At 36.9% G+C, this 20,022-nt stretch overlaps 1 protein-coding gene across 2 annotated transcripts; it reads right to left on the bottom strand.

The window, feature by feature from the left end:
• Positions 1–385: 385 nt before the first annotated feature.
• On the bottom strand, positions 386–20,022 carry LOC127867078 (zinc finger protein 252-like). 2 transcript variants are annotated; one of them, XM_052408029.1, is made up of 8 exons: positions 19,982–20,022; positions 9,598–9,751; positions 8,193–8,349; positions 5,548–5,604; positions 4,902–4,982; positions 3,624–4,406; positions 2,589–2,701; positions 386–2,371 (listed from the first exon to the last, which is right to left on the bottom strand). In XM_052408029.1, the coding sequence occupies exons 2-8, from the start codon at positions 9,670–9,672 to the stop codon at positions 1,835–1,837; spliced, it is 1,803 nt and encodes a 600-aa protein (XP_052263989.1). In that variant the 5' UTR covers positions 9,673–9,751; positions 19,982–20,022; the 3' UTR covers positions 386–1,834. The 2 variants fall into 2 exon arrangements, with proteins under 2 accessions (XP_052263989.1, XP_052263990.1); XM_052408030.1 differs by having other exon boundaries at positions 19,837–19,983.

Below are 20,022 nucleotides of genomic sequence, written 5' to 3'. Positions count from 1 at the left end.
GCAATCGAAAAAATCCCATGGGTCTGAGGTTATAGTCCAGTCACATGTCACATTGAATACATTATTAGAAGGCTACGTTTTTAAAACGGGATGTTCGTTTTCATTGTAACGTCATATTAAACATCATGATGTCGTTTGTAGTAAAGACTCGGTACTAAAACTTAAAAAGCTAAGATAGTGTAATCCTAACCTAATATTCTCAATGAACATTTTTCAAAATCATATAAGCAGCTCAGTCCCCAATTTTTGTTATGAATAGTTATCCGATTCATCCATATTTTGAAATTTTAAATTAAGACGCTTTAAACAGTTAACAATTTGCATACAAAAAGACATAATAATCCTTTCAGAAGTATGTTTATAGTCAAATAAACAGAATACAACAGAGTGAAGTTTTTTTATTGAATGTATTGTATGATAAGGATTGTACATTTCATACTCATACACCAAATTTCAAATAAATAAATAATTAATAACATTATAGGTCAAGCCAAGAAACAAATGACATAAATATGAGCCACGCCATTGGAAAACGGGGCTTAATGCATGTTCGTAAAGTTGTGTCCATATAAGGCTGTGCACACCGCACAGGCTTATCAGGGACAACACTTTCCAACTACACTGGAATTTGTTTATGAAATGACCTCCTTTAAACAAAAAATTCCATAAAAGCGTTGTCCTCCCTGTCTAGCCTGTGCATACCACACACACTTTACACACATGCATTAAGCCCTGTTTTCCCAGAATGCGGCTCAAATCACAAAATAACAAGTATTATGCTTTGACAGAACTTGTTAAAATGAGTCATGTTCTTAGAAAACTGGGCATAATTCACGTGCATAAAGTGTCATACCAAATTAGCCTGTGCAATCCGCAAAGGCTAATCAGGGACAACACTTTCTGCTTTTATGACATTTTTGGTTTAGATGAAATCTCTTCTTAGCAAAAATCCAATTTAGGCGGAAAGTGTCGTCCTTGATTAGCCTGTGTGGACTGCACAGGCTAATCTGGGACGACACTTTACGAACATTCATTGAACCCCCTTTTCACAGAACACGGCCCAAATGTTCAGCAGTATTCTGGCAAAGAATTGCAATGTGTTCTGAATTCGGAATGGATTCTTATAAACTTTTACAATTACAAAGCGTATATTCTCAATCCGGGGGCATGGGGTCATGTACCTTTTATGGTGCGAATAGTTCCATGGATTACCTAGACAGGGGAATTGAAGACTTATAAATGTAGTAAAAAAAATAAGAAATTGAAATCTAGTTACCGTGAAATAGAAACTCAGATATTTGACATACCCATACATACATTGTTAGAAGCATACAGAATTTAAATACCTGTTTTACAGACATTAACTTAAATTAAGAAATTGCACCTTTTTTATGTGTATGGAAAAATATTTACTTTCTGATTGGGGGATTAGAGTCGAGTTTCCACAACAGAATTTGATAAAAACATGCTCCGTTACATGTAAACGAGTTATGAGCAAAATGATAATTTCTATTACAAATTTAAACAGATTGAATTCATCATTTTTTTAAATTAATACTCATGAATTCATAGCATCATTGAACATATTAACACATTTTATATACTATCACCATCAATAATATCTTGATTTAAAATTGTCCTGTTCGGTAAACCAGTTCTGCCTATATATATTTCTGCTATGTCTGTCTGTATATTTTGCAGTCTGCGCAGGCTAATCAGGGACAACACTTTCTGCCTTAACTGGATTTTCTGGGATGACACTTCGCGCACATGCATTAAGCCCCATTTTCTCAGAGTGAGGCTGAAATATCAATACTTCCATAATTTCACATCGTCAATGCTCCTCAAACAAACTCCCCCCATTTTCCACACTCTCCCCCTCCACATTGTCCTGCCCCACATTCCCCTCTTGTGACCCGTCCCCTGAATGTTCCCCCTCTATAAGTTCTGGCCCCTGTTTTCCCTCTCGCAACCCACTCAACACCTTCTCCACCAGTCTACTATAACTATCCATTGTCACTATCCCACCCTGACTCTGCGCTGGTGCACTCTGTTTAACCGCGCCGTGTTTCACCTGATGATTCTCCAAGTCCCATTTACGGGTAAAACTCCTACTGCAGTAGCTGCACTTGTACGGCTTTTCCTTTGTATGGGTACGTAGATGGCGCTTCAAGTCGTGTCGGTCGCGTGTCATCAGTAGACATATTGGGCACTGGTAGCACCGCACGCCGACCTTCGCCGCGTCCAGAAGAGCAGTTTCAGAAGTGTCTTCATCCTGTGCTGGACTACGGAACAGTTTGCTGGGTGGCCTTGTGGTCCCAGATATTGCCATGGAAAAAGGGAGTGAGCTCAGTGGCGGGAATGGTTTGGCCTGGAATATATCATTTCAATTGCCATATCAGTTCATAAGAATTTCTACCAGCCAAATATTCTAATATAGCTATAGCTGAAGCCAAATTAATCAATTTATTACAGATGGAGCAATCACACACAGAACTTCTAACAGAGCAATACAAATAAATACAAAACAACTAGCAATATTAAATGGAATGCATAGCACAGCGGGAATATCATAACGGCATTGATACCTCAGTATCTGTTGCCGCGGTAACCAGGTCTGACATGGGAGCCTCGCCAGTAACTAGTCTCATGTGTCCCTCACTGGTCAGTGTGGTGCGTGCTGACAGGAGGCAGTCCGGCTCTGTGTGAACAATCATTGAAATATGAGCCTCAATCTGGGAATATGAGCTTAAGGTATGCATGTGGGAAAATGGGGCTTAATGCATGAACATAAAGTGTTGTCCTAAATTATCTTGTTTAGTCTGCGAGGAAGTCTTGGAAGAGAGTCTTTTCTTAGGTGAAAAGCATTGTCCTTATTTAGCCTGTGCAGATTGCAAATGCTAATCTGGGACAAAACTTTACACACATGCATCAGGCCCCATTTTCAGAGGACAAGGCTCATTAGAGCCATAATTCGTACCAAAAACAGCACAGGAGTAACAGCTTTACAAAAAATAGAACACACTCAGGTGGCAAAGTCAGACAAAAATTATAATTAAAATATGAGTCTGTCACTCTGTGCGGACTGCACAGGCTAATCTTGCAGACACAACGCACATGCATTAAGCCTCATTTTCTCAGCGGGGGGGCTCATATCAGACAAATAACCAAATAACTAAGTTAATTGGCAATATACTGCAACCTGACAAAGTTAAAAGAACTATGAACTGGAGTCACCGTGATTAAGAGTAGACAGAAAAATTCTGACAGGAATTTCTTTCAATGTTTGAAATTATCTATAAATGTATCAACACATTTCCCTCAAATTAATGTCTGACAAAAATTAACAGTTTCACAAATGAGCCTTGTTCTGGGAAAACTGGGCTTAAAGCATGTATGTTCAATGTAAGCCCAGATAAGCCTGTGCAACGTGCACAGGCAAATCAGGGACAACACTTTCGCATAGACCGATTTTTTTTACTAAGAAGAGACTTCCTTCAAACAAAAAATCCGTGAAGGCTGAAAGCGTCGTACCTATAAGCCAAAGTGGACTGCACTTTACACACATGCCATGTACCCCTCTTTTCCTGGAGCGGGGCTCAAATTTAAATATTACACCCCACCTGGTTCCTGTTTAATGCCTGCCTGTAGGTCAGAGTCCTGGGTCCCGTTCTGGAACGACTTCCGTGCGGTCTGCTTCCCAGCAGACTTGCATTTCCTTATTGGACGTTTTGAGGCAGAAGGTGTTATAACGCTGTTGGAAAACGAGGGGGGAATTGCGCTTAAAGAAGGAGATTTGGCCCGTGACGATGATGAGGTCCCCTGTGATAGGAATGCTAGATGTGGAGGAATATGCTGCCCCAGTGTGGGTGGGGTAAGGGAGTCATCCTCGATAGGCAACGTGGGGAAATGATCCGGCATTTTCCATGACAACAATGATGATTCTGACAAACTGTTTCCTGAATCTGTAAGATCTTCCTCCTCTAATGCTTTATTGTCTGTTTTATGTTCACTTTGAACACTTCCTCTTCTATCTACACTGTGAACACTTTGTGTCATAGCTTCACTGTGAACACGTTCTGTTCTATATGCACTGTGAACACTTTCTTCCACTCTGGAATCGGATGAATTTAAACTACACATACTAGAATCAAGCTGTATTGCATTTAAACGCTCACTACTGCAGTTATCAGAACCAACTTTTAATCTCACAGATCTGTTACCCGCCAGGGAAGAAGATTTCTGTTCAAATTTTGCTGATTTATTGTCCATTGACTGGTTCTCAAGGTGATCTGTTAATTTAGACTGGTTATTAACCCCAAAAATTTCCTGGCACGGTATGGTGTCATGCCGGTCATTGTCAGACACATCCGAGGAACCTGTATTCATGAACTCCTGGGAATTGGCTGAAATCAGACATTCTGTGAAACAGTTGCCACACAAGTTGTTTTTAATGGTTACAATATATTCCCATTTTCTAGGTCATAAACAAATGGAATGTAATAATGAAATAATTATTATCTAACCTGTTAATTCTTTTGTACATAAGACCACTAGCAAATTTAGAAATTTAATTATTTATTATATGGACAAAGGTGGCATCTGAAATTCTGAAGTTGAATTCCTTGATGTTTTCCAAACAAAAATAATTTATTTGTCTATTCCTTTGTCGCCAAGTAACAGTAATAAAGCTGAGCAAAGTGGTCATTTTGTGACCACCAACAATCAACTTTAATCATAGACACAAGATGGAATTTTTATTGTTGTATTTTCAAACTTATTATTTGTAATTAGATACCCAGTATTCAATCCTTCATCTTATCCTTCTGATTTGTATAAACACTTCTAACCAGAATTTTTAAAAATTAGCAAACAGTTACCACATTTAGAAAAACCAATACCTGAGTCAACAAGTCTTCCATTCTGATGTGAAGGTCTCTTGTGTGGGAGCGAGTTACAGGACTTTTTTCTCTTTCTGTTGACTGAAATAAAAATTTGCAAGGACATCAATATTATGCCTTTCATCTGTTCTTTCTCAAAACAAGCCGATTTATTAACGTTGTTTGGTGCGTCAATAAAGACTCTGAATCTGCCAACAAAACCATGAAGCCTGTGAGACATTAATATCCCATCCATTATAGTACGTTTTTAAGCAAATTGAGACAAGGCCATGGGTGAGACAAAAAGAACATGAGCAGTTTTTGTGATATTTGTGTAAGAAATGTGAATTTCTACCTTGCTCTATACCCCTAATTTCATGATCTTTCGATTGACATAATTTATTAAAGGGCGGACCAAGTTTAATGATGATTAGGCAAACAAGATGGCTTGTAATTGGCCATTTAAACATTATCGGGTTGCTTACAAGTATTGTAGACTCTTTTCGCTTTTATGCAATTTTATGTATAAAGTAGGTGTCTTTTAAACGAAAATCCTGTCTAGGCAGAAAGTTTTGTCTCTGATTAGCCTGTGCGGACATTACAGGCTTATATGGCACAACAATTTACGCAAATAAAGTTTCAAAACACAGCAAACATTTGTCATTACCATTCCTGTCAGAAGACTTGTGTGTCTTTATACTTCTGCCTTGTTCTTTCGAACATTCTGAAATCATCAGAAAAACAGTAAGGCCCACATTAGAAAACAAACATTAAACTGTTTAAAGTAAGCTCACAATGGAGAACAAACATATTAAACTGTTTAAAGCCATGCCTATTTTGAAAACAAAGATATTAAACTGTTTAAAGCCATGCCTATTTTGAAAACAAAGATATTTAACTGTTTAAAGCCATGCCTATTTTGAAAACAAAGATATTAAACTGTTTAAAGCCATGCCTATTTTGAAAACAAAGATATTTAACTGTTTAAAGCCTTGCCTATTTTGAAAACAAAGATATTAAACTGTTTAAAGTAATGCCTATTTTGAAAACAAAGATATTTAACTGTTTAAAGCCATGCCTATTTTGAAAACAAAGATATTAAACTGTTTAAAGCCATGCATATTTTGAAAACAAAGATATTAAACTGTTTAAAGTAATGCCTATTTTGAAAACAAAGATATTTAACTGTTTAAAGCCATGCCTATTTTGAAAACAAAGATATTAAACTGTTTAAAGCCATGCCTATTTTGAAAACAAAGATATTAAACTGTTGAAAGTAATGCCTATTTTGAAAACAAAGATATTTAACTGTTTAAAGCCATGCCTATTTTGAAAACAAAGATATTTAACTGTTTAAAGTAATGCCTATTTTGAAAACAAAGATATTTAACTGTATAAAGCCATGCCTATTTTGAAAACAAAGATATTAAACTGTTTAAAGCCATGTCTTCTTTGAAAACAAATTTATTAAACTGTTTAAAGCAATGCCGATTTTGAAAACAATGATATTAAAATGTTTAAAGTAATGCCTATTTTGAAAACAAAGATATTAAACTGCTGAAAGTAATGCCTATTTTGAAAACAAAGATATTAAACAGTTTACTGTTAGGCCCACATTAGAGAACTAAGAAAATATGAAACTGTTTAAAGTCCCACTTTCTTATAATAGGCTTTGCAGAAATAGTTGGTAAATGAAATCTTGAAACAAAAACCTCGAATCCATATCTAAATCTGTCAACCAGGACCCAAAAATTCCATTTGTCCACTCATATTGGCAAGTAAAATCTTAAAGGGACGAGTGAATTTCCTAAAAGCTGTCATCCTACAAGAAGAGAGATAAAATGTGATGCGAAAACATGTTTTTTCTAACCAGTTGGACTATTTTTCATTGAAATGAATTCCTTTTCTAAAAGCAGAAAGTAGAACTCAACCTCTTTTTTTCACGCACTTTAATTTTCTGTACAATCCAAAATTCATAGCTAAATCCAGTTTGGTCAAGATGTGTGCGCAATCATTGTTAAACACATAACGCTTGCGTAGTGTGACAAACTATAAGCCCACTTGCCCAACATCAAAGACATTATGCCAGCTGTCAATCACATTCTTTCTTAATCAGATCAGCCAATCAGCGCTCAGGCAGTCGAATACATGCTGTCAGTCCCAAAGTGCATGATGAAATGTACCGGTATACAATAACATGTACATCTCACTGATTGATACTGAGACCAATATCATCGACCGTAGCGCTGTAGAGAACTTGAGAACAATTTTCCACATTAAAAAAAATGCATCACCATTTTGAATAACCAATAGTAAAGATCTCAGGAATCTCTGTGCTACCAAGTTTGTATTCAGCAATAAAATATTAAAGCCTACGCTTTCCTCGAGGAAGAATGACTTGATGTTGTACATAAAGCTTAATTTTCAAATGCTTTCCGAGATATGATGGAACTGTTGTGTATTGACATTCCAACAAAAGTTTAAGTAATACAGAGTTTTTCTCCTATGTAAAAAAGGCCGTAAAACGGATCCGATCCCATACTGAAGTTCTCAATTTCCAAAATAAAAATTTTTTTTTTTAGAAAGAAGTCTTATAACTAATATTATTAGACTCTATATCTCATTTTTTTTTTCAAACAACCTACAAAATATATAACCATAATTTATATGATTTTTATCAAAAATGGCCAGGAAAAGACCTGTTGTGTCAATATGTGTTGATAAAAAAATCCCAATTTGGTCCTTTTTGTTGATAAAAAATTCCCAAAGTTGCCCCTTTTATTGATTAAAAAAATCCCAATTTGACCAGACTCCTTTTCCTAAAATAGCTGGAAAAACCCCTGTAATATCAGCCCCTTGCAATCTTTTTCACACATATTTGAAGGACGAGTGCATGCGAGTGAACATTGTAAGGCGTTTGTCCTGCAGGACTAGTGCATTATTGAAATATTTTTGTCCCCTGTGTCAACAAATAACAATTTTAGAATCACCACCATTAGTCCAGAGGCATCATTAGCTATAATGTGTATACATGTAGAAACAATAACCAAGTATCATCATTCAGTGCCAACGTGTTGAATTATGAAGTGTGATGTTAAGACAACCATGATTAAAGGCAAATATCCCAATGCCTAAGGTGATTTACCCAAACTCTTCAATATTAAACAGATCCATTGAGTTAAGAATATTTGTTAAGCAATCTTGGCATTCAAAAGTAAAAAATCAATTGACAGGTGGAGAGGTCGGGAGGGAAAACCACACCAATAAATATTTTCTACTGCCTTGAGCTTTAACTGTCCTACTAATGCATACCTGTACAGAATTCCACAAATCTTGACTTGACACTGTCAAGGTCACTGGTGTCCAGAAATCCCTGAGCTAACGGTGACCCCAGAAGGTCAAGGTCACGGTTTTCAAGGTTGACTGTAAGCAGGAGAGTTTCCTCCCCAGTGGCTGCTAGGCGCTCCAGCTGTAACCATAGAAATAAATGCTGTTAAGTAAACAGTTGTGCCCTCATCTATTGTATAATCAATCGTGGGATAAAGTGAGCTGCATTCTTGCATTCTTGCATGTGCATAAAGATGACTGAACAGGAAGGACAGGGAATCCGGGAGGACACTTACCACTTTTATTGAAATTTTTGGTTAAAGGAAGTCCCTTGTAAACAAAAATCCAGTTTAGGCCGAATGTGTCATCCCTGATAAGCATGTGGGCATTGCATAGGCTAATCTTGGACGACACACAAAGCACATGCATTTAAGGGTATCACGTTTACAGATTTTTCTAAATTTAAACGAAATGAAATAAACGAAACGTTACCGTAAAAACGGTATTCCTATGTCCGTTTAAAAAGCATCAGTACCATCACATTTCCAAACTGGAAAATAGTAATTATTTCCGGAAGTAATATTCAGTGCAAATCCCATTCGCACAATGATGTCATATTAAAACCATAACATATTATAAACCAGACCATGCGTATCACCACATGTGTATTCGTCATTCTATAAAAACAATTTAAAGAACGTCGAAAATAATGTAAAATCAATGAAAAATACTGTATCCGAAAACGACACTCCGAAACAAATGTACGTATTTTGCACATGAAATACAATGTGCATATCGTTTGAACGCAGAAATTGAAAAACCAGTTAATTAGCAAAAGCGTAATCAATATATAATTTGGTTAAAATATTGCTTTTCAACATGCTAACGCAGTGTTTTACTTTGCTAATCAATCACTTACAATATTTAAGATGGCGGCATATGCACTGTTTTGTTGCTAAGATTTTCGGAAAGTAGCTAAGATTTTCCAGTAGTTTCCATTCATGTCTGTGCCATCCGCTAACCAATCAGAAATAAAATACTGCAGAATTCGGTAGCCCGGATTTACCGCAAGTACTTGGATTTCGCAGTTCGTCATTGAGATACTTCGTTCGGCTAGTCGGCTACGTTATTTGCACCCTAATATTTATTATATTGATATTGACTGTCGTTTAAACGTTTCCTGTCTTGGTAAACGTTTTTTAGCAAAATACAAAACATGACCGTTTAAACGTGATACATGTACCCTTACATGCATTAAGTTCTGTTTTCTCACAAAGAGTCTCAAATATTAATCTTGGTGAAGATTGAAGTATAAACTGTGTGATTCTGGGAGTGGAAAGGCATTTTTTATTTTGTTATGATCAAGGGCCTAAACTCTACCATTACTCACCAGATGCTGAATCTCCCATTTGAGAACTGCTCGGAGGCAGCTGGTGCTTTCTTGGGTGTCCCAGTTAACAGACATGATAATCAGGCGTTGTGGTGACCCCACTTCTTATAAGTTACAGAGGTCAAGTTTATTCCACCTTGTTTTATTATTGATGCTGTAAAATGGTCGTCAGAATACAATAAACATACAGGTAACATTTGTATTCAATTTAACCCATTCATGTCTAGTGGACTCTCCCGTCCTTCTAAATTGGATAAATTTATTTCCAAAATCAGAGATGTCTATTATATTTATTTCTATATTTAGAATATTTCTTACAGAAATTCCTTTAAGCAAACAGTGTAGACCCAAATGAGACGCCGTATCATGCAGCGTCTCATCTAGGTTTACGCTGTTTGGCAAGGCCTTTTTTCTAGACGCTAGGCATAAATGGGTTAACAGCAAACATTTTGTTTACTACTCCTTAGCCGCCAATATGTGACTCAAGAGCTTACTATGAAGTCTGCAGTCAAATATTCTAAGATACTTAACCCTTTGCATGCTGGAAAATTTGTCGTCTGCTAAAATGTCGTCTGCTGAATTTCTAAAATTAGCATTTTCTTCGATTTTTTTTCAAAGAATACTAACAGAATAGCAAACAGTTTGGATCCTGATGAGACGCCACCTTTTGTGGCGTCTCATCTGGATCCAAACTGTTTGCCAAGGCCTTCAAAATTTGGTTCCCGCACTGAGAGAGTTAATATCAAGATTTACAGTTACAAACTTACAATACAGTATTACTTATACAATAATAAATTCAAAGGTGATGTTCTGTTATTTATAACAAAAATCATGAATAACAAAGCAGTTAACTGGCAATTTATTGTGATAAAAGCGACATTGTACTTGAAGTGGAAAGTAATCAAAAGTGAAATGTAAATTGCCATAACATAACTTGTGGCTACAAATTGATAAACCCGCAAAGTATGCATTTAAAGAAAATGTGGGAATGAATATTGGAAAATGACTGAATATTGATTGGCATCATAAATTGCGATTCAAATATTATATTTTTATCTTAAGACACTTTTAAACAATGCATAAGAGCAAAGTCACATTCTTGGTTTAATGCAGAAGACTTTTGTGTAACAGTTAATGTTTAGATAACAGCAGCAAACAATTCACGCAATAATATTCATGTGAATGATGGGCAGACAGTTGTTATTTGAACAAATACGTACATTTTTGGAAGATGGATTAACCAATCTGCAAGTACAGTTATTTTGATCGATTTATTTATTTTTGTGATCCTACAAAACTGCCTGAATCAGAAAATGAGTTTTTTCGAGCTTTTCAGAGTTTAATTTCACAAAATGAAATATTTTTTGTGCTCTTAATAATCAAATTAAATCAAATCATTCTGTATTTGTGTATACTTTACAGCATGTATTGCAGCCTACATCTTGTACATGTCGCCGGGTGGTGAAAAGTGTGCGGCCAGTCCAGGACTCGAACCCGGGACACCTCTCTTACTGGGCGAATGCTCTCCCAACTGAGCTAACCGGGCCGCCACACATCTTTTCACCAATCCCGCTTAAGTTCGGTACCGTGACAGATAAAACAACTTAAGACACTACAACTCCACAGATAAATGTATATGTACCCTCCCATATGAAGTGTCACAAAAGCCTTATAGATAATTTTTTACCCATGGGGGTAAATAACCCCATTTTTCAAATCATGGGGGTATATGGTCAAATTTTGCCTTGCTTGAAGAGTAATTTGCTAAAAGTAAAACAAGAATATAGCCAGGGTACAGACACACTTTTTTAATCATGTTAAACACAATAAACCATTAACTATGTGTATTCGTTCATAGCAGTAGGTTTCTTAAAGTGTTTTTTGTTTTTTAACTGTCCTTGGTTTATAGGCCCGTGAGCCACGGAAAACTTTCTTGCCAACAGTTGTTTTCTTAGCGTTTAAGTGTGTCCTTTTTTATTTGAAAACACAGGTTATTAAATCATTCAGTATTGGCAGTAAAATGTTTTTACTCGATACAACTTTTGCCCTATAAAAATAATAAATTTTACATTGAGAAGTAATTTGTTTTGGCTTTGAAGAAGCCATGCTGACCTTTTCATGTTAATAAACACATAAGCGCTTGACTGTCTGTTAAAAAATCAATACTAAATTTACCATGCGTCTAGATGATACAGAGTATACATACCGACTGGCTAACTATTTCTACAATCCAGCGCACAAATTAGCTTTAATTTTACGATAACCAGCCACATATTTTGGCCAAAAGACAATCAGCTGTTTATATATTTTGTTTACATTGAACGCAGAGAATTTACATCATTTGCGTAAGTCCAGATTGGCTTGCTTAAATGTACACACGGAAATGATAAATTTAGCGTATCTTTATATTTCTAATGCGTATATTACACTGATACACAGCTTATCTTGAATGCTGGACAATTGAGTTAACCTTGAGAGGTTTTGTTAAAGTCACTCAACTATGAGGAGGGTCAATACTATGAGAATAATCATGGCTGCTCAATACACCCATAGTTTAAATTGTAGTATCTTTATTAATTTAGCAATACTTTAAGAATATGTTTAATATGATTCACACCAAATTGTTGAAATGACCGTGTTATAAACAAAAGGGCCATGATGGCCCTGTATCGCTCCACTGCTGAAAAAAGGCTAAAACAAATATTCTCTGCATGCGCAAATACTTAAATATAGGCCCTATTTAAGCACATGTACACTTTTGTGACCCCCTGGGCTTGGTCAAATTTAACCCCAGGGGCATAATTTGAGCAAAGTTTGTAGAGGACTACTATATCTCACTACATGTACATACAAAATATGGTAGCCCTAGGTCCTAGAGTTAAGGAAAAGAATATTTTAAAAGTTTTCACAAAATAAGCAAGATATAATTTTGTGACCCACGGGTCAGGGTCAAGCTTGACCCAAAGGGCATAATTTGAACAAACTTGGTAGAGGACTATAAGATGTTACTGCATACCAAATTTGGTAGCCATAGTCTGAATGGTTTTCAACAAGAAGATTTTTCAAGATTTCACAAAATAGGCGCTTTATAAGTGTTTTTTCAATTTTGTGACCCCCCAGGGCAGGGTCAAAAATGACCCTAGAGGCATTATTTGAACAAATTTGGTAGAGATTTATTAGATGTCACTACATACCAAATTTGGTAGCCCTAGGCCCAATGGTTATGGACAAGAAGATTTTTAAAGTTTTCACAAAATAGGCCCCATATAAGCGTATGTTCAGGTTTGTGACCCCCCGGGCAGGGTCAAATTGACCCCAGGGGCATAATTTGAACAAACTTGGTAGAGAACTGTTAGATGTCACTACATACCAAATTTGGTAGCCCTATGCCTTATGATAAGGACAAGAGAATTTTTAAAGTTTTCACAAAATAGGCACTATATAAGCATATAATTTATTTTGTGGCCCCCAGGGCAGGGTCCAATTTGACTCCTGGGGCATAATTTGAACAAACTAAGTGGAGGACTATACAATGTCACTACATACCAAATTGTGTAGCCCTAGGCCTAATGGTAATGGACAAGAATTTTTTTAAGTTTTCACAAAATAGGCAATATATAAGCATATGTTCAATTTTGTGACCCCCGGGGCAGGTTCAAATTTGACCCCAGGGATAAAATTTGAACAAATTTGGTACAGGACTATAAGATGTCACTACATACCAAATTTGATAGCCCTAGGCCCAATGGTTATGGACAGAAAGATTTTTTCACAAAATAGGCCTTATATAAGCAATTGTTCCATTTTTTTTTTGATCCCCTGGGCCAGGGTCAAATTTGACCCTAGGGGCATAATTTGAACAAACTTGGTAGAGAACTATAAGATTTCACTACATAACAAATTTGGTAGCCCTAGGCCCAATGTTTATGGACAAGAAGATTTTAAAAGTTTTCACAAAACAGGCCTTATATAAGAGTATTTTCAATTTTGTGACCCTCGGGGCAGGGTCAAATTTGACCCAAGGGGCATAATTTGAACAAACTTGGTAGAGAACTATAAGATGTCACTACATACCAAATTTGGTAGCCATAGACCAAATGGTTATGGAAAAGAAGTTTTTAAAGTTTTCACAAAATAAGCCCTTTATAAGCATATATTCAAATTTGTGAACCCCGGAGCAGTTTCAAATTTGACCCCAAGGGCATAATTTGAACAAACTAAGAAGAGAACTATAACATGTCACTACATACCAAATTTGGTAGCCCTATGCCATACGTTTATGGACAAAAAGATTTTTAAAGTTTTCCCACAATAGGCCTTATATAAGCATATGTTCAATTTTGTGACCCTCGGGGCAGGGTCGAACTTGACCCCAGGGGCATAATTTGAACAAACTTGGTAGAGGACTATAAGATGTCACTACCTACCAAATTTGGTAGCCCTACCCCCTATGTTAATGGACAAGAAGATTTTGAAAGTTTTCAAAAAATAAGACCTTTATAAGCATATCTTCAATTTTGTGACCCTCGGGGCAGTTTTAAATTTGACCCCAGGGGCATAATTTGAACAAACTAAGAAGAGAACTATTACATGTCACTACATACCAAATTTGGTAGCCCTATGCCATACAGTTATGGACAAGAAGATTTTCAAAGTTTTCACAAAATAGGCCTTATATAAGCATATGTTCAATTTTGTGACCCTTGGGGCAGGGTCAAACTTGACCCCAGGGGCATAATTTGAAAAAAACTTGGAAGAGGACTATAAGATGTCACTACATACCAAATTTGGTAGCCCTTATGCCCGATGGTTATGGACAGAAAGATTTGAAAAGTTTTCACAAAATAGACCCTATATAAGCATATGATCAATTTTGTGACCACGGGGCAGGGTCAAATTTGACCCCAGGGGCATAATTTGAAGATATTTGGTAGAGGACTATAAGATGTTTCTACATACTAAATTTATTAGCCCTAGGCCCAATGGTTATGGACGAGAAGATTTTGAAGGTTTTCTCAAAATAGGCCTTATATAAGCATATCTTCAATTTTGCGATCCCCGGGGCAGGGTTAAATTTGACCCCAGGGGCATAATTTGAAGAAATTAAGTAAAGGACTATTAGATGTATCTACATACCAAATTTGATAGCCCTAGGCCCAATGATTATGAATAAGGAGATTTTGAAAGTTTTCACAAAATAGGCTTTATATAAGCATATGTTCAATTTTGTGACCCAAGGGGCAGGGTCAAATTTGACCCCAGGGGCATAATTTGAAGAAATTTGGTAGAGGACTATAAGATGTCTCTTCATACCAAAGTTGATAGCGCTAGGCCCAATGGCTATGGACAAGAAGATTTTGAAAGTTTTCACAAAAAAGGCCTTATATAAGCATATGTTCAATTTTGTGACCCCGGGGCAGGGTCAAATTTGATCCCAGGAGCATAATTTGAATAAATTTGGTAGAGGACTATTAGATGTCTCTACATACCAAATTTGATAGCCATAGGCCCAATGGTTACAGACGAGAAGATTTTGAAAGTTTTCACAAAATAGGCCTTATATAAGCATATGTTCAATTTTGTGACCCCCTGGGCAGGGTCAAATTTGACCCCAGGGGCATAATTTGAATTTTTTTTGTAGAGGACTATTAGATGTCTCTACATACCAAATTTGACAGGGGCATAATTTGAAGAAATTTGGTAGAGGACTATTAGATGTCTCTAGTACATACCAAAGTTGATAGCCCTAGGCCCAATGATTATGGACGAGAAGATTTTGAAAGTTTTCACAAAAAAGACCTTATATAAGCAAATTTTCATTTTTGTGTCCCCCGGGGCAGGGTCAAATTTGACCCCAGGGGCATAATTTGAACAAATTTGAAAGAGGTTCACCCCAGGAACATTCCTGTGGAATTTCATCAGAATTGGACCAGTAGTTTAGGAGAAGATGTTTTAAGGAAAAGTTAACGCACGCACGCACGGACACACAAGGGACACAGGACCATGATATAAGCCCCGCTGGCCTCTGGCCAGTAGAGCTAAAAACTTATTTATGTGAAAAAATTCAGTGTACTTCAATTCACCAGATAATTTGAGTAAGGTATTGGAAACTTAACGTTTGACTAACTATATATTTATATCAACTTATTTGGTTTTCTGTGCGACAGCATCAGACACTACCAGAGGCCGCCAACCTCAAAATACCAAGGGCAGAACTACTAGATCTACACCTTGGGTACTCCGATAAGTCAACGTGGATCTTACAACAACAACAACATGGCACGCATGGGGTTAAATATATTTAAAACAGTTAAATATAAGTGTATAGATTTGCTGGACCAGCAGCAGAGTCAAATGCAAAAGGTTATTTATAATGTACCGGAAGTAATAAGGCATGAATTGAAACCAAAAGCAACATGTATCTATCCAGTATTTTAGATTATTCTGGCTTGTTTTGTAAACATATTGTAGTGTTAATACAAACTCAAAGTTAATATTATTTAAAACTACCTGATTCACTCTGAAATCAGTATTATAATCTACCAGACGTAAGTTGTTAATCACAAACAATTGAACTGCAATGGGTACCCGAAATATCCGATGATATTGGATCCTACTTCAGATTCCCGGGTACGGACCCACCCCTGGAAATTTCGGTTCCGAATATTTATTTTTATAGTTGTATGTAACCTAGCGCTGTTTTCACGAGTATTGTTTTTTATACAGACTGTCTCCATTTAAAAGATAAAAGAAACATATAATAGTCGATATTTATTGACGTGTGACAGTCAAATAGCAGATCATTCGAGATCCTTCGGCTTTTATTGTATAAGAGAGTCATTTGCAACAAAGCAAAACTAATTCGAAATCATGGAGGATTTACACATTACAAATGCAATTCATAATGGCAATAAGTAAGTTTTCAATCCTTATTGTCTTTCTGAGTTGTATTAAAAACAACAGTAATGGATCCAGTGTGTCTGAAATGTTATTCAGGTAAATTTTGCATAATTTCGCGACCTGTCAAATTGAGTTCCTGAATCATGTAAATTGTAATGTCTTGAAAGCATCATCTACTTAGTTTAAATGCTATCTTGTGATGCAAGGAACCTCAGTGCACAGCAGGAGATCCCGCCAGTGCTCATAGGGCTTGCCTGGACCCGGACAATGTTGAAATGCTAATTTTTGTGAAAACAAAAATCAAACCGTATGAACAGTGAAAAGCATATGTTAACAAACAAACTATTAAGTGAATAATTGTTAAGGTTTCGTTTTATTTTGACATTGCTACAATGTTAAACGAGAACTTTGTTATGTTTTTTTTGTTACTAAATGTTTAATGTTTTTTAGTCAAATCATACTTCTAAAACCATTGATTTCTTTAATTTAGACAGAAACTTCTAATTTTCTCTTATATGAGGGATCCGGATCTGAAAAACTGTAAGAAACCATATTTGGATTCGGATCCGAACAAATTATTTGGATTCTTTGCAGCCCTACAAATAATAATTTTAGAAAACGAAAGTAATGTTTACAATTTCAGCATAAAATGTCAAGGTCGATCCGAAAGTATCCAAATGAAAACTCATCACGTGACAAAGCGACAATGGCGTCTAAATTGTGAATTTCAGACTGATGAGAGTTATTTTCATGTATTGTAAGATGCATTTAAAACATTTGAACCTTAAAATATTCCTTGATGCAGTAATTTATATTCATTCACCAATATATGTAGAAATGTATCCAAGAAAATGAGCATTCTTTGATTTATAGCGTGACATAAATATGTTACGACTCTGGTTGACTTTCGATACGGGGTTGGCTTCAGCGTACAGGTATGTCAATACTAAATAAACTGTACGCTGAAGCCTGAAGTTTCTTTAGTTAACACTTTATCCAGGAAAAACAGATAGGGACAAATTTAAAGTAGATAATTCGCATTGATCAAACGCAAAATATTTAAAGAACCGAAAAGATCAATAGTTTGCTTTAATCAAGGCAATGGAACCCTTTTTCTGGACAAGATCAACCATAAAAACGATAACATCCTAGACCTCGTGTTTACAAACAACCCCTCACTGGTTAAAACATCCACATCAGTACCAGGTATTAGCGACCATGCTATGATTGTCACAGAATTTAATATTATCCCCCATGTGATCAAGCAACATCCTCGAAAAATATATCAATACTCTAAAGCGAGTTGGCCAACCATATCTGAAGCCACAAAGGAACTATCATCCACCATATTAGCATCTAACCCATCACTACCAATTGAAAACCTATGGGAAACATTAAAGTCAGGAATTCACAAAATTGTAGACAAACATGTTCCATCCAAAATGTGTAAACACCGGAAGTCCCTACCCTGGTTCAAGAAAGATCTACACAGGATGACAAAGCGCAAAGCAAGACTTCACAAGAAAGCCAAGATAACCAACAATTGGGACACCTACAAGCGATACAAAAAACACTGCAAGAAGGCTTTTAAAAAGGCTGAAATTGATTACATAAACAACACCATACAAAGCGGACTAGACGAAAACAACACAAAGCCATTCTGGAGATATGTTAAGTCACGCCGCCAAGACAACACAGGCGTAGCACCGCTTAAAAAATTGGGTCAACTTATGAATGATAGCAAAACAAAGGCACAGATACTATTAGACCAATTCAGCTCAGTTTTCACCAAAGAAGATAAAGATGGGGTGTTACCCAACCTTAACAAGAAAACAAGTTCAATACCCCCACTACACATAACAGAGGAAGGCATAAAGAAATTACTTGCTGATTTGAACATTTCCAAAGCTAGAGGCCCAGACAGTATCCCAACCATTGTTCTCAAGAACGGTGCAGCTGAACTAGCCCCAGCCATGCAATATATCTTCCAGAAATCACTGGACCAAGGGACGCTACCAAGTGACTGGCGGAATGCAAACATCGCCCCTGTCTTAAAAAAAGGAGATGTTCACTTGGCAGAGAATTATCGACCTGTATCTCTAACTTCAATATCATGCAAACTTCTCGAACACATAATCTGCAAACACATACTTAACCATCTAGAACAGAACAAAATACTTACTTCACTCAACCGCGGCTTTAGATCTGGCTATTCCTGCGAAACGCAACTTATTACAACCATCCATGACCTCCTAATTAACTACGACAAGGGAAGCCAAATAGACATGGCCGTACTCGATTTCTCGAAAGCGTTTGACACCGTCCCACACGAGAAGCTCCTGAATAAACTTTCCGGTTATGGCATCGATGGCCCACTGAATACATGGCTAAGAGATTTCCTCACCAATTGCAACATGCAAGTTGTCCTAGAAGGAGAGAAATCCACAACCGCCCATGTTGACTCAGGAGTACCCCAAGGAACCGTCCTCGGCTCCCTCTTGTTTTTGTGCCACATAAATGACCTCCCTGACACAGTTAAGTCACAAGTACGACTGTTCGCAGACGATTGCCTCTTGTACAGGCCCATACGATCCATACAAGTCCACATAGACGACCTGAAAGCGTTGGAAATCTGGGCATCTTCATGGGGAATGCATTTCAATGCCAAAAAATGTTACATCCTGAGCATTAACAACAGATCATCTCACTTTTATGAATTAAATAAACACATCCTCCAACAGGTCGAAGAAAATCCATACCTAGGCGTCACAATATCCTCCAACTTAAACTGGGACACCCACATCAATAAAATAATCAAGAAAGCTAACTGTACCCTAGGATTCATACGTAGAAACCTCAAACACTGCCCGATCACCTGTAGAAAAACAGCTTACTTAGCGTTAGTCATTTCAACACTTGAGTACAGCTCTGTGGTATGGGACCCACATCTAGCAAAGCATATTGACAAGATCGAGCGCATTCAAAGACAAGCGGCTAGATTCATCACAGGGGATTACCGCTCGCGGGACGAAGGCTGTGTATCTTCAATGTTGAAAACACTGGAACTCTAAAGCCTACAGGACAGACGAAAGACCAATCGACTCACCTTCCTGTACAAAGTTGTCGGGGGGAAGGTGTCAGCCTTACCTTGTCATGACATACTAACACCAGCAAGAAATAAAAGAAACGTTAAACCTAAATTATTTAATGACTATCAAGCTACAAACATTCTAGAAAACCAAGTGACAAATAATACGAAGTGCTTTAAAACTTTTGTGTGTAAAACCGAACAATTTAAAAACTCCTTCTTTCCCAGAACTGTATTAGACTGGAACAAACTTAGTGACAGTGTTGTGTGCGCGGCTTCCGTCAATAGTTTAGGACTGCGCTGCTTAATCCACAGTTGGACTAGTCTCTCTCCCGTTGCGACCTACGCCCTACAAGGCCCTGCAACGTATCGATTCAGATTCAGATTAAAAATTACCAAATCCTGCTAGTCTGAAAATCCTCCAACAAGAAGAGTAT

Source organism: Dreissena polymorpha, chromosome 2 (assembly GCF_020536995.1).
Source record: "Dreissena polymorpha isolate Duluth1 chromosome 2, UMN_Dpol_1.0, whole genome shotgun sequence".
NCBI classification, from domain to species: domain Eukaryota; kingdom Metazoa; phylum Mollusca; class Bivalvia; order Myida; family Dreissenidae; genus Dreissena; species Dreissena polymorpha.
Note: the sequence above shows the minus strand (reverse complement) of the source record. Positions and strands in the feature narration are given on the sequence as shown.

Coding starts and splice junctions, on each gene's coding strand:
- LOC127867078 (XM_052408029.1), bottom strand. CDS start 9,672: ATGTCTGTTAACTGGGACACCCAAGAAAGCACCAGCTGCCTCCGAGCA. Junction 8,350..9,597: donor AATGGGAGATTCAGCATCTG/GTGAGTAATGGT, acceptor CTATGGTTACAG/CTGGAGCGCCTAGCAGCCAC. Junction 4,983..5,547: donor CAAGTCTTCTGACAGGAATG/GTAATGACAAAT, acceptor TTTTTATTTCAG/TCAACAGAAAGAGAAAAAAG.